The 19,358-nt window shown below is 49.4% G+C and overlaps 1 protein-coding gene and 1 non-coding gene across 3 annotated transcripts in view; one reads left to right on the forward strand and one right to left on the reverse strand.

Moving 5' to 3' along the window:
* Window positions 1-3,091: 3,091 nt before the first annotated feature.
* Window positions 3,092-3,198, reverse strand: LOC114513794. The gene has a single exon (XR_003685873.1). It is a non-coding gene; the product is annotated as a U6 spliceosomal RNA (small nuclear RNA).
* Window positions 3,199-10,397: 7,199 nt separating this feature from the next.
* PDPK1 (3-phosphoinositide dependent protein kinase 1) overlaps window positions 10,398-19,358 on the forward strand; it is a 79,494-nt gene continuing 70,533 nt past the window's right edge. Inside the window, exon 1 of one of the 2 annotated variants that reach the window (XM_036019961.1) lies at window positions 10,398-10,563. In XM_036019961.1, coding sequence (XP_035875854.1) covers window positions 10,540-10,563 — 24 coding nt within the window. In that variant the 5' untranslated portion in view covers window positions 10,398-10,539. The remainder of the gene's footprint in view (window positions 10,564-19,358) is intronic. The other variant, XM_036019962.1, reaches the window with a different exon arrangement.

Here is a 19,358-nt window from a genome sequence, read left to right on the forward strand (position 1 = left end):
CCCCAGAGGCTCTCGGAGTGACCCCTTGCCCTGATTTAAAGCACTCTGCAGGCAGGCTGCCCAAGAGGCCAGGGCCACACCCGCTTGGGTCACCATCAATTCAGATTAGGTTTGGGTAGGAAAAGAAGCAACATGGAAACACGCATATGACAGCATCTCCAAGAACAGTACCATCACCAAACTCTCCCAGCGGCTGCGCCCTCTGCCGTCTGGGCAGAGAGCACCCTCAGTCCATGGACTGACCGGCGAAGGGAGGGGGTGGCTTATCAGAGGAGGGCAGGAGACCCGACTCTGTGCAATTCAGCCACAATCTCTGGCAGAGGCAAGTGGCACTGAGCACGGTACCTGGAAACACCTCTCGTGCGTGTTTCCCTTTGGAATTGATGGGCTAAAAACTGAAGTGGAGAAAGTAAGAATGAAACCAAATTTGGGTGGTCTGGACTTAAAGTCAACAGCCACAGCCCTAGCTAGTGTGGTTCAGTTGGTTGGAGCGTCATCATCTTCTAAACCAAAAGGTCACAGGTTCAATTCCTGGTCAGGGCACATGCCTAGGTTGTGGGATCCATGCCCAGTCAGTGCACATACAAGAGGCAACCCATCGATTGATGTCTCTGCTCTCTCTTTCTTTTTCCCTTCCTCTCTTTGGAATAAAAAAATAAAAATAAAAACATTTAGGGGAAAAAAGACAACAGCCACAGACATGGTGCTGCAAAGCTGCCCTTCTCTCTGCAGAATTTAAATGTCAGATGTGCTACTTAGCATCCATGCATGTGGATGTAGAAGACTTCAAGTTTGATCTGCACCAGCCCAGTACCCAAAACACCTGGTCAGACAGATGTGCTACCAACGCTCATGTGTCCAGTCCATGAGCAGTGAACCTGGGAACAGGCAATAGGCTGTCCTGTGGCTGCCCCAACATGGGGTTTGTCCTGAGACCTACCAGGGCAACACTAAAGTACAGTCTGATAGGAGGAAGCCCACCACCATGAGCTTCCAGGGATAGGAAATTTGGGGTTCCTGATGCATATTCTATCCCAGTGGTTTTCAACTGAAGTGATTCTGCCCTTTGCCCCCCACCCTCCCAAGGAACTCTTGGGAGACATTTTGGGTTCCCAGTACCAGGGAAGGAAGAAAGTGTTACTGGCATCTAGTGCATAGGGGCAGGGATGCTGTACTACCCTACAATAAACAGGACAGTTCCATTTGAGAGGTGCTTGTAATCTCGGTCCTCCCTCCCCCAGGAAAAACCCCACCCAGTGAACAGTCACCACCCTCAAAGCATTCAGGACTAGGACAGACCCTGTGTTAAGCCAAGCACTGTACCACCCACCCCTTAGAGCAGGAGGGAGAAAGAAGCCCAAGTACTGGAAGCTGGGATCCACAGAGGTAGCTGTGCCCATGTTGGAAAGGGCATGGTAAAAAATGTTAATGCTGCCCTGGCAGATTGCTCAGTTGGTTAGAGCATCATCCCAATATATCAAGGTTGCAGGTTCAGTCTCTGGTCAGATCACATACAAGAATCAGCCAATGAATGCATAAATAAGTGAAACAAAAAGTTGATGTTTTTCTCTTTCTCTCTCTCTTTCAAAATCATTAACATCAAAATCAGAACAAAAACATTAATGCTGTTCTCTGTGATGCCTAGAATGTGGCAGAAGTAATGATGTGTGACTTCTGAGATTAGGTTATAAATGTCACTACAGCTTCCATCTCAAGTGCGCTCTCTTTCTCTCGAAATATTCACTCTGGGGATAACCAGCTGTCATGGTATGAAGATACCCAGATAGTCCTGTAAAGAGTTTCCTCACTGGTGAGGAATTAAGGCTTCTACCAATAGCTGAGTGAATGGGCAATCTCTGAAGTGGATCCTCTGGCACCAGTCAGGCCTTTAAATGACTCAGCCCTGGCAAACATCTTGACTACAACATCATGAAAGACACTGAGCCAGAACCATTCAAGATGCTCCTGGATTCCTGACTGTCAGAAACCATGAAATAATAAATGTTTGCTGTTTTCTGTCTTTAAGTTTTGGGGTAACTCGATCCACGTTAGGTAACTAATACACTGGCTGTGCAACATCAGGCTAGTTTCTGTTTCCTCCCGTGTGTCATGAGGGTTATGGGAACAAGTAAGAAACGTAAAATAGCACAGGAATAGCACAGCCTGATGCAAGCACGGAATCTGGTTTGCAGTGAGCACACTAATGGGCCATGTATATATGGCAGACTTTCAGCCCCCTCCCAGGGTGATTATGGTAATTCTCCTGCCCCTCCCTGGGTGGAACTTGACCTCCCAATCTCAGGCCAAGTCATGCACTCTTGGCCCAAGGTCACTCTTCACCACGGACAGCGGCTCTGGGTGAGGAAGCAAGAGAGGAAAGCTGGGGGCTGTCCCTCCCCTTCCTCCAGCCAGGATGCCTACAAACTCTGTTGGGCCAGGTGAGTCCATCTCCCCTCCTGCCCACTCTCCTGGGAGGGGCATCCAGAGCCAACCCACCAAGGGGTACCCTGCCTCTCACCAGGACTGAGGATGGACTGGCCTGGCTTGGGCTCTGCACACTGGTTGCCATTCAGGCCCCACAAGAACTGAGAACGGCCCTGCCTTCCTCTCTCAGCTGCCACTCCCTGCCCTGCTCCTGCTCTCTGCTCAGCTACCTTTCTCAGGACCACCCCACCCCTCCCCTCCCCCCTTCCCTGAGGGGGGCTTCACCTGCTGCCCCACCAGGCTCTAGTGTTCACCGTGTTCTTTCTCCCCTTCCTGTACTCTGAGTTACTCAGGAACTGCATGGCCATCTTTGGTGCCATAGGCTCTGATTTAAAAAAGAGTTAAAAGACTCCAGTCCATCTTCTGCAACTTGTTGCTCTGCCTTCAGAGCTTTGCCCTGTTCTTTTCAGTAATTACATAGAATTTTCCAGCACGGATGTATCAGCACTTATCATTCTCCTGTTGATAAGAATTTTGGATGTTTCTTCTTCATTTCTTATGTCACATTAAAACTATGATGTTGGGAAGATCCATGCACAGCTTTACATTCATGACTGAGAGCTTCTTAGAGTTTCCATAAAGAGGACAGGCTCATTTTATTAATCTTTTAAATATGGAATGCTCCACCAATTTGCATGTCATCCTTGCACAGGGGCCATGCTAATCTTCTTTGTATCATTTCCATTTTAGTGTATGTGCTGCCAAAGTAAGCACCCATTTTATTATTTTTTATTTCCATCAGTGTTACAGATGCCCAGTGGTTCTAAAAAGGTTTGTAATGAGAAACAGCAGCCCTGCCTCAGTCTCCATACTCATATTCTACTTACTACATGTTTGAATGTTCTTCTTGTGATTTATGTCCACCTTCCTAAATAATACTTTTTAATATACTTTATTGATTATACTATTACAGTTGTCCCATTTCCCCCTCTTTATTCCCCTCTGCCCTGTGCACCCCCTCCCACCCACATTCCCCCCTTTAATTCATGTCCATGGGTCACACATATAAGTTCTTTGGCTTCTACATTTCCTATACTATTCTTAACCTCCCCCTGTCTATTTTCTACCTACGATCTATGCTACTTATTCTCTGTACCTTTTCACCCTCCCTCCTCCTTCCACTTCCCCACTGATAACTCTCCATGTGACCTCCATTTCTGTGATGCTGTTCCTGTTCTAGTTTTTGGGGGTTAGTTCATTTTTGTTTTTGTTTTAGGTTCAGTTGTTAATAACTGTGCATTTGTTGTCATTTTACTGTTCTTATTTTTTATCTCCTTTTTCTTAGATAAGTCCCTTTAACATTTCATATAATAAGGGCTTGGTGATGATGAACTCCTTTAACTTGACCTTATCTGAGAAGCACTTTATCTGTCCTTCCATTCTAAATGAAAGCTTTGCTGGATAGAGCAATCTTGGATATAGGTCCTTGCCTTTCATGACTTGGAATACTTCTTTCCAGCCCCTTCTTGCCTGGAAGATTTCTTTTGAGAAATCAGCTGATAGGCTTATGGTAACTCCTTTGTAAGTAACTATCTCCTTTTCTCTTGCTTTTAAAATTCTCTCCTTATCTTTAATCTTGGGTAATGTAATTATGATGTGCCTTGGTGTGTTCCTCCTTGGTTCTAACTTCTTTGGGACTCTCTCAGCTTCCTGGAAGTCTATTTCCCTTGGCAGATTAGAGAAGTTCTTCATTATGTTTTCAAATAAGCTTTCAATTTTTAAAATATATTTTATTGATTATGTTATTACAGTTGTCCCATTACCTCCCTTTCATTCCCCTCCACCCTGCACACCCTCTCCCACCCACATCTCCCCTTCAGTTCATGTCCATGTGTCATAAGTTCTTTAGCTTCTACATTTCCCATACTATTCTTGCCCTCCCCCTGTCTATTTTCTACCTACCATCTATGCTACTTATTCTCCGTACCTTTTCCCCCTCTCTCCCCCTCCCACTCCCCTGTTGCTAACCCTCCATGTGTTCTCCATTTCTGTGTTTCTGTTCCTGTTCTAGTTGACTGCTTAGTTTTTGTTTTTGTTTTAGGTCTGGTTGTCAATAATTGTGAGCTTGCTGTCATTTTACTATACATGTTTTTATCTTCTTTTTCTTAGATAAATTCCTTTAACATTTCATAAAATAAGGGCTTGGTGATGATGAACTCCTTTAACTTGACCTTATCTGAGAGGCACTTTATCTGCCCTTCCATTCTAAATGAAAGCTTTGCTGGATAGAGCAATCTTGGATATAGGTCCTTGCCTTTCATGACTGGAATACTTCTTTCCAGCCCCTTCTTGCCTGCAAGGTCTCTTTTGAGAAATCAGCTGACAGTCTGATGGGAACTCCTTTGTAGGTTACTGTCTCCTTATCTCTTGCTGCTTCTAGGATTCTCTCCTTCATTTTTATCTTGGCTAATGTAATTATGATGTGCCTTGCTGTGTTCCTTCTTGGGTCCAACTTCTTTGGGACTCTGAGCTTCCTGGACTTCCTAGAAGTCTATTTCCTTTTCCAGAATGGGGAAGTTCTCCTTTATTATTTGTTCAAATAACTTTTCCACTTGTTTTTCCTCTTCCTCTCTGGTACCCCTATAATTCGGATGTTAGAACATTTAAAGATGTCCCAGAGATTCCTAAGCCTCTCCTCATTTTTTTTTTGAATTCTTGTTTCTTCCTTCTTTTCTGTTTGGTTGTTTCTTTCTTCCTTCTGCTCCATTCCATGATTTGAAACCCAGTTTTCTTTCCATCACTCTTGGTTCTGTGTGCATTTTTCTTCATTTCACTTATTGTAGCCTTCATTTTTTCATCTAACTTGCGACCAAAATCAACCAACTCTGTGAGCATCCTGATTACCAGTGCTTTGAACTGTGCATCTGATAGGTTGGCTATCTCTCGGTTGCTTAAAAAAAACTGGTTGTGGGGCTTTCAATTCTGTTTGAGCCATCTCCCCACCCCACCCCCTTTGGCCTGGTTGCACCTGTCACATATGAGGGGCGGAGCTTTAGGTGTTCACCAGGGCTGGTCACCCCAGTCGCTGGGCTGTGATGTTGTATGTGGGGGTGGGGTCCAAGAGGGAACAATGGCACTTACTCTGCTCTCCGTCAGACTTCAGTCCCTTCTGCTGGTTCCCCTGAGCAAACTGGGCCCCTCCAGTGCCAATTCCTGTGTGGGTGGGCTTGTGCACTCCGTGGGACTTTCCAAGGACCTCTCCTGTGAGGCTGGGAGTCTCTCCTTGCACCTAAACCCCCACAGGTGTTTTCAATCAGTGTCCCGAGGCTCTATTTCCCAGCACTGTGATCCTGGGTTGCGCGCAGTGCCTTGCTTTACAGTTCCCTCCTTGCTGTGTCTGCCTGCTGCCGCTTGCGTGCTCTGGGTCCACCCGCTGTGGTCTTTCATGCCCTGGATGCCTTGCGTGCCTGGTCCCAATGCTCTCTGCACTGTGCCCCGCACCCAGCTGCCCGACTCTGCCCCTCCTACCGGTCTGGATGAATGGGTTTATTTTAACTTCTTGGTTGTCTGACTTCCATACATTCAATTTTCTGTCAGTTCTGGTTGTTATTCTGTTTCTAAATTGTTGCTGTTCCTATCTTGGTTGTGCGAGGAGGCACAGTGTGTCTACATATGCCTCCATCTTGGTTGGAAGTCCTCAGTTTTCAATTTCTTGCTCTTCCTCTTCTCCTTCTGGCACCCCTATGATTCGAATGTTGGAACGTTTAAAGATGTCCTGGAGGTTCCTAAGCCTCTCCTCATGTTTTTGAATTCTTGTTTCTTCATGCTGTTCTGGTTGAACGCTTCTTTCTTCCTTCTGGTCCAAACCATTGATTTGAGTCCTGGTTTCTTTCCCGTCACTGTTGGTTTCCTGTACATTTTCCTTTATTTCACTTAGCATAGCCTTCATTTTTTCCTCTAACTTGCGACCACATTCAACCAATTCTGTGAGCATCATGATTACCAGTGTTTTGAACGGTGCATCTGATAGGTTGGCTATCTTTTCATTGCATGGTTGTATTTTTTCTGGAGCTTTGATCTGTCCAGCTCTTTGGGTCATTTTTTTTTCTCTTGGCGCATCTGTTGCGTCAAAGGGGTGGAGCCTTTGGTGTTCACCAGGGTGGGGCAACCCACGTCGCTGTGTTGTGACGCTATATGTGGGGGAGGGGTTCAGGAGGCCACAGTGCCGCTTGCTCTGCTCTTTGCTGGTTTTCAGTCACTTCTCGCAGTACCCACAATCAAATTGGGCCTTCTGGTGCTGATTCCCAGGTGAGTGGGTTTGTGTACATTCTAGCACCCTGTGGGTCTCTCCAGGGAACTCTTCTGTGAAATGAGGTTTCTCCCACTGCCACCTCAAACCCCACAGGTGTTTTTACTCAGAGTTTTGAGGCTTTATTTCCCTGAACTGGAACCCTGGGTTGCTCAGCCTGTCTCGACCCCCAGCTGATCCTCCCAGTTTATCTGCATGAGGGTGTGGGACCCACCCTCCCAACCCCCGGTCCCCAATCCACTGTCTCACCTGGTCCACCACCTGCTGCCTTGCCTGCCCCAGTCCTCCAACCGCTGCCTTGCCACTAGTCCTCTCCAGCCTGGCCATCTCCACCCCTCCTCCTGGTCTGGATGAATATTTCTTCTTTAACTCCTTGGTTGTTGGACTTCATTACAGTTTGATTTTCTGTCAGTTCTGGTTGTTTTTTGTTTTAAAATGTGTTGTTCTTCTCTTGGTTGTGCAAAGAGGCACAGTGTGTCTACCTATGCCTCCATCTTGGCCAGCACTCCTAAACAGTATCTTTGAATTGAACTGTGCATCACTTATAGTCATTTCCTATTGCCTTTCTGGCAAAAGGGGTGAGGAGTCAACTCACTCCAACTTCCCTCCATCTCCAGGTCCTACCAAGGTAGAGTGCAATAATTACTGGTTGAATCAGTGCATCTGTACTATGAGTAAATATCTCTGACAGCTGAGATGAGTTGGGATGCCTAGGAAACTGTGTTTGTGCTTATTTTCTAGTATGGCTGTTTTTCTGAGGTTTTCCTCATATCTCTGCAACCCAGGCACATGTCCTGACTGGGAATCAAACCAGAGACCTTGTGGTTCAAAGGCCGATGCTTAATCCATTGAGCCACACCAGCCAGAGTTCCCTGCCAGGTTCACAATTCAATGTTTTAACGTGGTGCCCTGTTCAGGTAGCTCAGTTTGTTGGAGCATCATGTTGATGTACCAAGGTTTTGGATTTGATCCCCAGTCAGGGCACATATAGGAATCAACCAATGAAGGCATCAGTGGGTGTTTCTCACTCTCCCTCTCTCTTTTCTTTTCACTCTCTCTCTAAAATCAGTCAATTAATAAATTAATTTAAAAACCTTTATGTGGTGAAACCCACTAGAGAATCTATCAGTTTCAGTATTTTTCTGGAGCCCTTGAGTGTGCATGTTCCCCATTCTTACTCGGGATTTCTCCTCATTATCTTGTAAAATTGTACTGACTCCCTGCGAGCTCCTGAGTCCTCCCTTCGCTGATTTTCTATCTCTCCCACAGCGCTTACTACCTTCTAACATCCCATAGGATTTATTTATTATGCTTGCTGTCTTCACTCCCACCCCCAACCATAAGCCAGTGGTACTGGAGTCCCACGAGGGCAGAGATTTTTGTGTTTTGTCACCAACAAATAGCTGATACCCATCAGTGCTTGGCATGGTGGGAACGCTCACACTTATTTGCGGAACAGACAAACCCTGGGACTTCCATCCTCCTCCTCCTGTGTGTTCTCCTTCCTGCTTCCTGGATCTCATGCCTTTTCTCTGGGCTTACTTGTTCATTTAGACAAGCACATCCTTCAGTAGGTTTCTGAGCAAAGGTGCTTATCAGATAAATATTCCACAGTAGGGGTTATTGATGTGGGTTAATGTGCCCAATGTTCCCAAATGTTGGGTGTGCCTTGGTATGGTGGCAAGAGCTGACATTTACCTTGAGCTTGTATTTGTGTCCACTGAGGGTGAGAATATCTGGAGAGGGGCCAGCAATGGGCAATTATCAGCATGTGTCAAAAGTCTTGAGGGGAATGCCTGTGCTTTGACCCAGCAGTTTATCTGCTAAGAAGTTAAACTAAGGAAATAAGTAAGGGTATGGCTGTATTTAAGCGCAGGGCCTTGTTCATGGGGGAAAAGGCTGGGAACCGCTTCACTGTAAGGTAGGATGGAGCTTTATCAACACATGGATCTAAAAGCTTCGGGCTACTTCCAGTAGAGTTCTCCTGGATGATACTTTAAGTGAAAAGGTGAGTATCAAAGGAGCAGGAGACCTTCTGGGGACAGAGGTTATCCCTGCCTTTTGTTTATTTTTATTTTTTTTAAGATTGTATTTATGTATTTTTAGAGAGGGGAACGGAGGGAGGAAGAGAAATATCAACGTACAGTTGCCTCTTGAGCACCCCCTACTGGGGACCTGGCCTGCAACCCAGGCATGTGCCCACACTGGGAATTGAACTGGCGACCCTTTGGTTTGAAGAACAGTGCTCAATTCACTGAGCCACACCAGCCAGGGCATTTTTATTGTTCTTAAAGATAAGTAAATGCCAAGGACTAGAAGTTTGGACAAACACATAGTGGTCCAAGGACAGCCTCTGGCATGTGAGTATGAAGATCCTGGGTCTGGCACTCCAAGACCTAGGGCAAGGCACAGAGCTGCTCTATGCCTCAGTTTCCTTGTCTGAAAAGCTGGGCAAGGTAACTGGATGCTTATTTAGAGTAAATGAGATCAGACATGAACATTCCTTACCAAGACTAAGTGCTGCTGAGTAGATGTTAGTGAGGCTATTACTGCTACCCAACAATTGATGCTGGCCAGTGTGAATTAAGGGCTCAGTTATTTTATAGTTACTCCTGTATTCCCTAAAGTGTTATTTAAGAAAATAAACATGTAGACCACAGGTGATAAACAGAAGGCTGGAGGGCCGAATCCAGCCCTCCACCTTGTTTTCTCCAGCCCAGCACCTTGTTTCTACTCGGTGGCACCGTCGAGCTCTCGCTTAACTTTTAAGGAGTAGTTACATTTATACAGTCCTAAAATCACATTTGGCCCATTGAAGGCAACTGCGAGGTTGATGTGGCGCCCAGTGAAAATGAGTTTGACACCCTTGAGTTGTAGACTTTTCGATATAGAAAAAAAATGGTTATTTTAAAATATGCAAACTCTCAGGTAACAAAGATGACTCTAGTTTTGTTTAAGATATCTTAGCCCCACAATGTGAACGTATTTAATGCCACTGAAACCTTCACTAAAATGGTTAATGTGGTAAATTTTATGTGTATTTTACCACAATTTAAAAAACCAACAATAGCATCATCAACAATAACAACTTCCAAAAAAATTCAATATCATCAACTACAAAAAAATGATGAGCAAACCATTTCTGAAAGTGTTCCTGGGACTATTAGGAGAGACGAAATGTGGCTTGTTTTCTGCCTTATAAATACGACTTGAGAGCCTAAATTTCCTACAGCGAACACTTCTTAGTTTGGAAACTAGTAAAGGTTCCCTTTCCGCTGTTTACGCAGAGCCCACCTTCTGCGTCCGAGAGGTGGGCTGGAGCCCAGCCTCGCCTGTTACTCGGTTATGACCTTGGCCGGCCCTGCGGGTCCAGGCCCCTGCGAACCTCATTTTCCCCGCCTGGGAGCCTGGGATGACAGCTCGCCTCCTCCACAGCCCGGCACCGCCCAGCGGCCCTGGGATTGGCTCCCACTGGGTCGTGCCCCCCCACCGCCAGGCGGGTCCAGCGGCTCCTGCCCGCTGGGCCTCGACCCGGAAATGCGGCTGGAGGTGTCAACCAGGCCCACTGGGGCTTCGGCGATGCGACGAGCGGGCACCGCCAATGGATGCTGTTGGCAGCGGCGGTTTGGCGGAAGTCCCGCCCAGCGTCGCGCGGGGGAGCGGGGCGGTGCCGGGGGGCTGTGAGCGGCTGGGCGGGCGCAGGATGAGGGCGGCCATTGCTGGAACTCCGCCGCGGGGAGGAGGACGCTGAGGAGGCGCCGAGCCGCGCAGCGCTGCGGTGAGGTGCCCGAGCAGACGCGGGGCCTATGGCCAGGACCACCAGCCAGCTGGTGAGCGTGGTTGCAGCAGCCCTGGCGCACCGGCCTGTCACCTCTCCGAGCGCGGCGGACGCTTGGGTCCTGCGAAGCGAGGCGGGACGGGGTTCCGAGGGCCGGGTGGCGTCTCCTCTGGGGTTGGGCAGGAGGGCGGAACCGTGGGCACCGTGGGGACGCCGCTCAGCCGCCGAGGGGAGCCCGGTCCGGGTGCAGCGTGTGCCGGGGGCAGCTGGGGCCCTGACAGCGCACGGAGGGCGGGGGAAGCCGGGGAGTTGTCACCGGCCGTTGCGGTAGAAGTGTTTGGAAAGTTTGTTTTCGGCGCGGCCTGGAGCCGAGCCTCCAGGGTTACCTTTGGTTCTGTGTGCGGGGTAGCCGCTGCGAGCCTTCGCCTGAGAAACAGGGCCCCCTGCCTCTGCCCGCAGCAGAAGCAGGAGGTGCGAGCTCTTGCTCGAAGCACCAGGTGCCCCGGGCCTTCCAAATTCCTGGTTAGCTTGGATTCCGACACTCCGTGCTCTGCCCGGTGGTGCTTTCCTGTCTCGAGTCCGCGCTCCAGCACCGGCACAGGTGTTGTGGGAAGCCCCTGGGAGGCTGGCTTTGCTGGAAGCTACTGTGGGGGTAGGGGGTGAGCGGGGAGAGGGACAGTGACAGGGCGGAGGGAGTTTAGGGGGAAAGAAAAAGAAAAGGCTTGTGGGGTTCAATGTTTTGTTAAAAGTATCGCTAGTGTTTCTGTGTTTTCCCTGTGTTGCTAAATGTATCCCTCGTGTTTTTATGGTTCTTTTTTTTTCTTTTTTGTTACTCCACTAAGTTTTGGACTCTTGGGAAGACAGATGAAAGATTTATACCTTGTGTGCGAATGTGAGGTGAGTGATGGAAGGATGTCTAGACAGCTTGCCAAGTTTGGTTCGAAAGACAAATCCCTTAAATGAAGGAAGACCCTTGAATGCACGTGACCCCTTGTCTTTTTGGGGGAGTTAGGAGCCTCTTTGAGAATCTGGTGGAAGGTGTGCATCCTGGCCTGAGAAAAACACACAGCTGCACTGAGTTTTATAATTACCCCAGGAAGCTCTTGAACCTTCTGCAGCCCGTCGGTGGACTTCATGTTAAGAACACTTGGCTTGTAGAGATGGGTGATAATCCAAAGTCTAAGAACAGGACGGGAGGACCTGTTCTGTTGAGGAAGATGGTGAAAGGCAAGAGGGATGTCTTCAATCATTGCTACACGTGGTGCCTGAGCTAACACGCAAAACTTGATTTCGGATGCTTGGCCAACTGCAGTGGAGGCTGAGGCCGAGGATAATCCTGGACGTTTGTAAAATAAACTTTTGCACAATGATATTGTTGCAATGCAGCGTGTGCACTTTGATGGCGTCCATCGAAAGAGGAAAGGAACACATTTTCTCCTAGTTTTGGTAGTTCCATGTGATGCATGTTTGTGTGGAGCATTCTTCCCATAGGGCAGCTTTTTAGTGCAAACAACGCTGGAATCCAACGGGAAGAAATGAATTACAGAATAAAGGGTAGATCTCCTGTCAGGAAGTGAGAGGAACGAGGTTTCTGTGTCTGGAGCTGGGTTTCATCACATGTACGTTTGTGTGTGAGGGTATGCCGTGTTTCCCACCTGTTCCGGCAGAGACGCCCCCAGTCTTGGCTTCTTCACGCAAGGACAGGTAGAGTTGCATGGTTCAAGTGAGTTTCCTGTTCAAGTCCGGAATTTTAAGGTGTCACCGTGTGAGAATCCCCTGTCCAATGATGAATTTTCCCATTTCTTGAAGTGTGTACAGCCAACAGGGGGGTCACTAGGAGTTGTGAAGTCTGGAAATGGCCTAGCCCAGCTTACAGGAAGGTGAGCCCGATGCTGTAGTACTACTGATTGAGCACTTCCCTTAAGGCAGGCACTTGTCTGGAGAGCTCACACGTGTGGCTTGGCTTCTGCCAACAGTGTTGGAGGGGGGTCTGGTTCCCGCTTTACAGATGTGGAAACTGAGCCATGGCAGAGGCCCAGCTGCCACCCTGCCCCTCAGGTGAGAAGAGCCAGGGGGAGTGTCTGCTGGGCAACTCAGTGCAGCATTCCAGTCTAAGGAAGTCCTCGGGGCCACTGCCCAGGAGGTCTTTCCCGGGGATTGTGCCTGAATGTGCTGACAGTGCTGAGGCCGGAGGGACATCGTCACATGGAAGGACCGCACATGTACTTCTTTGGACAGATAGCTGAACTCTGTGACCCCCGAACCTGTTGCAGCCTCACACTGTCAGAAAGCAGCTGTTTGGAAAGAGGTTCTGGGTCATGCTCATTTGAGGGCTGATATTCTGAATGGGTGAGGCTTGACATCTTCCCTTTGGAGAAAGAACTGTGGAGTTGGACAGTTTTGTTAAATGTAAAATCGGCGTCTGGACAGGGTGGCTGTGTGTTTGCAAGGATGGCTGTATCTGTGCAGACCTGTAGCGGGGAAAGCAGAGAACATGGAAAGAAGTGGGGTCTGACTTTCACTCTCCCTATTAGGTAGCTGCTTCTCATGTGGCCTCATGTAGCATGAAGTATCCCTGTCCCCGTGACGCCCCTGCAGCAGTTCCTGAGCCAGGTCCAGAGCTGGCGAGATGAGGGCCCCATGCTGACCAGAGGCAGAAGTGTAGGTTTGTTCCACTGTGCAGACGTGAGTTTCCTAAGGGGTCACAGCAGCAGCCTGTAGAGATGTGGGGCCTGGAAAGAGGCTTGGGGCAGCTGGTTAAAGCAGCTCTGTGTCTCCAGGATTCCTTTAGCACAGTTCGGGGAGGAGAAAAAGCCATGTCTCAGATGTGTCGGCCTTGAGTTTGTGCCCTTGTCTCCTGAGCCACCTGATACAAGGTTTGGGTGCAGGTAGGGCAAGGGTGTGATGACCTAGGAAGCACTGCAAAAATGGCTGGGGGGCAGGGGACAGGAAGGTTTATTCCTTTTGAGCTGATGGTGTGTGGAGAGCCTTCACTGACCCTCCTCTGTGCCCCATTCTCTGGGTCGACTTCTGTGGAAGTAGACTTTGACTAGAGGAAGGAGCTGATGCTGAAGACACTTGAAGCAGAAATGACTCCCCCAGCAAGTGCGGGGGCTAGGGTCCCTGTTTTGTGCCTGCCTCTGTGATGTCAGCTGGCTGGCCATAGGGGGTGTGGAGTGCAGTTGTTTTGAAGGCAGGTTCAAAGGGCAGATGACCAGGGAGGAAGTTCTGGTGTGGAAACTGAAGTTTTGGATGAGTATCAGGAGCGCATTTGTCTTTGACCAGGTAGCATTCTTTACTTTTTCAGTGTGACATCAGGCCCTCAAAAATTTTTTTCAGTATTGAGAACTGATGTGCATCCTCACTAGCTGAATCAACACAACCTGACAGGCAGACTGCGGTTTCCCTAGGGTAGTGGGCAGTGTTTTGTGATGCTAGAGTTTTAGAGGGGAAAGGCCTGTGGGTTCATGATGGTTCTTCTTTTTTTCGAAGTTGATTTTAGGGAGAGAGGAAGATGGAGAGAGAGCAAGAGTCAGACAGACATCATTCTGAGGGGGAATCACGGATTGGTTGCGTCCTGTACGCACCCTGACCAGGGATGGAACCCACAACCTAGGAACGGGCCCTGACTGGTAATCCAGCCTGCAACCTTTTGGTGTATGGGGCCACACTCCAACCACCTGAGCCACCCAGGCAGGGCCATGATGGTTCTTGGAGTCTGTTTTCAGGGCTTGATGCTGGTTGCACTTATATAGTTGCGCAAAGTCTGTTTCCATCCTCTTAGTCTAGGGAAGTTTTCAGATTTAAACTGAAAGTGTTACTCCAAGAAATTCCACTTTGTTTTGATTTTGTTAGGGGGACAGTTCATTCTGAATGATTTACACTTACGGGCTTCAGATGCCTTAGCAGAGCAACTGAGTCCGGTTTCGTTTAAACAGTTGGGTTACACACAGGCCTGCAGAAGCGGAAAGCGACCACACTGTAACCCGTGTGCGAAAGACGGATGGTCCGACATCAGAAGCCCGTGACCTGGCGCATGGCCCACAGACAGACAGGCACGTGCACCTCCCATCGGGAATGTTGCTGAGGGGCCTGACAAAGGTGGTCGCGTAGTTGCTGCTCCATCCACAGACAAGGTCGCGTGCCCTCTGGACCAGCCTGCAGGGTATGGAAACATTTGCAGGCACCGTTCGAAGGAAGGTCGTGCTGCCGAGAAGTTCTTTCCAGAGGTCCTCGTCTTCCCAGTGTTTGTGGAGCTGGTGGCAGGCCCGCCCACGTTGGAGAAGCTGATGAGAGGCTGAGTGCAGAAGGCCTCGTGTGTCTCTGCAGTCTTACAGTCAGAATTCATCTGGCTGAACGCTTGGCTTTTATAATGAGTTCATTGTTAAGGTCTCATCCTCCAACCTGTTTTTCTCTCTTGGAATTAATTTTCCTGCAGCAGGAGCTGTATTCAAAGTGACAGCTGTGTATTGGATGTTGTTGGGGAAAGCTAATAAGGTTGGTAGGGAAGCTGGAATGCAGCCTCCCTGAAATTTCATGAAGTGCTTTGACCTGCAGTGGAAACCTGTGGGGAAAGGGGTTGGGAGTTAATGTTTCTGTCCTCCCTCCCCGTTTTTGGGAGATTGGGAGGACAGCACCTGCAGTGGACCTGAGAACTCTGCCCCACCCAGGGGGAGAAGGCTGCATCTTGCAGACCTTGTTCTTGAGCCTTGTTCTGCAGTGTGGTGCCTGGGCTGGGCGTTGCGTGGCTGTGGGTGCCCTCCTGCAATAACGAAACAGCTACATCCGGGGAAGGACCGCCCCAGTGCATGGCCTGGTGGAGCTGAAAACATGGACACGGTCTTTCCCGTTCCCCCTTTCCTGGTGAGGGGGGAAGCAGGGTTAGGATTTTAGGCTTGCTGCTGGGTCCCAGGTTCCAGCACTCCTGTGACTTCCCCCTACCTTTCCTGGCTTGCCACTTTGCTTTTCCTTGCTGAGGGTCCCTTGTCAGACGCCCCTGCCATGTGGCCCCTGTTTCCAGCCTGCATAGCCCAGGACAGGGCCCAGGATGTTCCTGGCTTCCAGGCTCTCTTTAGGCCCTTTCTCTTTGCCTGAAGAAGTTCCCCTCAGTGCAGTCTCCCTCCGCTCCCCCAAGCTGGCTGTGAGGTCTCTTCTGACCAGTCTGCTTCTTCGTGACACACCCCCACATCTCCACCAGGTTTTGTCATATATTTAGTGCTCTGTTTCTCTCAAACAGGTTCTGCACCTTGTTATGTCCTCACTTTTCTAAACCTCGAGTCCCTACATGGCTTCTGTTACTCCCTATCACGCTTTCTCCTCCTGCTTCTCCTAGCTGGGCTCCTGTGGTGTATTTGTCACATGCCTGTCCATCTTACCATTTGGGAGTTTATTAACAAAACCCTGTCTGCATACTGCGTGTCTGTTCCGACTCCCATGCATTCTGAGCTGTATTTGTTATTTGTTTGAGGGATGCAGGGTCTCATGCTAAACTGTTGGTTGCCAATTTCATGCCTAAAATGAAAGCATTGCAAAGTAGGAAGAAGTCAGAGTGTTGAAAACATGGACCTCTTGTCCACTTCTTCATTGTCTAAGGAAAGAATTTAAAAGGGGGATGGGTCCTTTTTCTGTACATGCATTATCTGACCCTTGAGAGCCTATGTTTCAAAGCCATTGGTTCCTTTTTAGGCTGCAGCCCTTCCTGGGAAGTCCTGGCGATCACATGTTGGGTGAAGTCTTGTTTAACCAATGGTTAGTATCAAGCACACAGTATGTGGGCTGGAGCTGTCCGTGTTGGCACTGCCACGTGGTGGGTGAGGCCTGCTTGCACCACTGTCCTCACGTAGCTGGAGCCTGGGTACCTAATCTGCAGAGGAGCCAGCCCTGGGGATGCAGACCTAGCATAGGAGGCGGCCCCTCCCATGGCAGCTGTTTTCCCATCTGGAGCACTGATTCTTGAAGATCCCCGAGCTTCAGGATCACCCTAGCAGTCCCTGAGACCAGAAGCCAAGCTGCTTTTTTCTTGGGACAGAGGGACGTGAGGGGAAACGGTCCCCATGATGATGGTTGGTCCCTTTGGCACACCTCTCTCTGCTACCTTGGGCAGGGTCAGAGAGGGCTTTTCCCTGGCCTCAGCTTTGCTCTAATTTCTAAGTGCCCTGTCCCATAGGGGCATGTGCTCCATGGGTGGGCACAGCCACATACAGACCCCGGTTGCACCCCCAGGTGTCAGAGGCCTCAGGTGCTAGAGGTGCCACCCTCCTGAAATGGTTGGTGGCTGGTCATCCTGGGGGACTTCAGGACTCTCTGTCTCAGGAGTAGCCCACCTTTTCTCCGGGTTTCCCGCATGCATCCATGCAAGGACAAGCAGTGAGCGAGCATGGTGAGCCAGAGCACCCTCAGCCTGGCTGAGAGCAGGAGTAGAAGGGAGCAGTAGACCCGTGTGTGCTGGCACTGGCTGCCAAGCAGTGCTTCGTGGATTCTCCTTTGGGAACTGATGGGAAGAGCCCAGTTTTGGCAAAACTGCCCGAATACTGGCTTTGCTCATCCGAGTTTTGTTTTTTGGTTTTTGGTTTTTGTTTATTTTTAGAGAGAGGGGTAGGGAGGGAGAAAGGGAGAGAAGCATCAGTGTGTGGTTGCCTCTTAAGGAACCTGGCCTGCAACCCAGGCATGTGCCCTGACTAGGAATCGAACTTGTGGCCCTTTGGTCACAGGCTGGCACTCAGTCCACTGAGCCACACCAGCCAGGGCTCATCCGTGTTCTTACGCTCTGTTTTTACACATCCATTGTCTTTCCATGTTCTGGAAAGGCACGGCAGCCAGATGCTGGGGAAGCAGGTAAGTTAGCAAGCTAAGAGGCTTGATAACTGGTCATTTATGAGGTCTTGTCATTATTAACTAGCTTCCTTCCTTGAGGGTGGGCCCTCAGCCATTCTGCATTTTTCTTTCCCAGTGGCCTGTGACTTAAGCTGGACTGGAGGAGGAGAAAATAAACTGTTCTCTCAGTGCGCAATCTCAGAAGCTTAGCGCTTACTACCCTTGTTTTCATTGTAAGCTCCTTTTTTTCTTCCTGCAGTTTGGCATTTTCTTTCATTGGTCATAATTATAGTCTTCTGCTGATTGTAAGTACCTAGCTGGTTCCTATCAGATACGCAGCTTCAAATTTAAAAGTATACATCTAAATACAAATTTTATTTGTGAACATGTTGCGTTCCGACTCCTTAAGAAATAGCAAAAGTTATCATCTAAATGCCTTCTTTCTGACTCCCCTCCACCGCCACTTACAAAGGAAAGTCTTAGAAAGGTTTTCATCCCAGAAGCTGCTGCCACTGAGCCTTGTGGCTCTGGGGTAGGAAGGCGTGAGGATGGGCTGGTGGTGGGTTAGGAGAAGAGGCATGAACAGAACAGGGCTCCACACTCCTGGCCTGAAGGAATCCTTGGGTGAGGAGGACTGAATCCACAGCTTAGTGGGTGGGGCACAGCCCGTATGCGCTGCCACCACTCTGTCAGCCCCACCAAGCACCACCCTGCTCCAGGGGCTGAGGGGAAGCAGTCAACAGCATGGCCACTACAAACGGTGCCTGAAGGGAGGGCAGTGCCCTGCCAGGAGGGTTGGCTGGCCTTTGCGGGGCTGCTCCAGAGAGGAGCCAGAAGAACCTGGACCCAGAGTGTACCTGGCAGGGGCCCCCAGAAGGCAGGGGCCCCCAGAGGGCAGGGGAGCAAGGAAGTAGCCAAGTGTAGCAGGAGTGCGAGAAGGGAGGCAGCTCCTCTCCCCGGGGCGACGAGGGAGGCCAGCCTTGACCAGTAATGCTCGCCCAGGGAGACTTGCTCGGCTTCATACACGGAGGTCTTTTGGACAGTGTGAGCTGGCAAAGGTGGTGGAGTTAGGAAGTTTATACTAAACTTTTACTGTGTTCGGCTCTTTGCCCTTTTCAAGTGTACTATTTTCCTTTGGTGGCCTTCTGTTTTTCAAATTAGTGTTGAGCAGTGACTGTGATTCAGGGTTTTAATGACACAGGATGTTTTCAGGTCCTTTAAATGTGCTCGAAGCTATCAAAATGGCCTCCAAACAAACTTACTTTTACCAAGAACTTGATTTTGGAGTAAGTTTAGCTATATAGAAAAGTTGCAGAGACAACACAGAGTTCCCAAAATACCCATCACCCTACTTTCCCTCACGTGAAATCTGCACAACCACCTGTCACCTGTCAACACCAAGAAGTTGTCATGGGCACCACTGTTGACTAAATTGCAAACGTGTTTGGGGATTGTACCCGTTTCCCCCTCAACATCCTCTTTCTATTCCAGGGTCCCATCCAGGGACCACATTGTGTTTGGTCGCCATGCCCCTTGGTCTCCTCTGGTCTAGGACGATTTTAGACCTTCCTTGTTTTTCACAAACACGATGCTTCGGAAGAGTAATGGTCAGAGGTATTTCGTGGACTGTGCCTCAGTTTGGGTTTGTCTGATATGTTTTGGTGACGAGGCTGAAGTCTTGGGCCCAGGAAGGACCGCCTTGGAGGTGGGTGCCCTGGTGCCTCCTGTCAGGGTGCCTGCCTGTCACTGCCCTGGTGAAACAGGATTCGTGCTGATTGCCTGGAATTGGGCCCAGGGCCCTGACGTGTTGTTTGGGGTCCTAGCATGACCCCAGGGTTCTTATTCTGGGAGGACCTTCATGCTCGTTACCCTGTTAGATTCTTCCCGTTTGCAGATGAAGACACTTGGCACCTGGAGGGCTTCGGACTTCCATGTACTGGGTCACTGGGTCAGAGGCGGAATGGGGCCCAGGTGCCTGCGTCTCTGGCCCCTTTTTGCACACACGGACACTCCCGGGAACTCTGCAGGGACAGA

The sequence above is a fragment of the Phyllostomus discolor genome, chromosome 3 (genome assembly GCF_004126475.2).
Source record: "Phyllostomus discolor isolate MPI-MPIP mPhyDis1 chromosome 3, mPhyDis1.pri.v3, whole genome shotgun sequence".
Taxonomy (NCBI): domain Eukaryota; kingdom Metazoa; phylum Chordata; class Mammalia; order Chiroptera; family Phyllostomidae; genus Phyllostomus; species Phyllostomus discolor.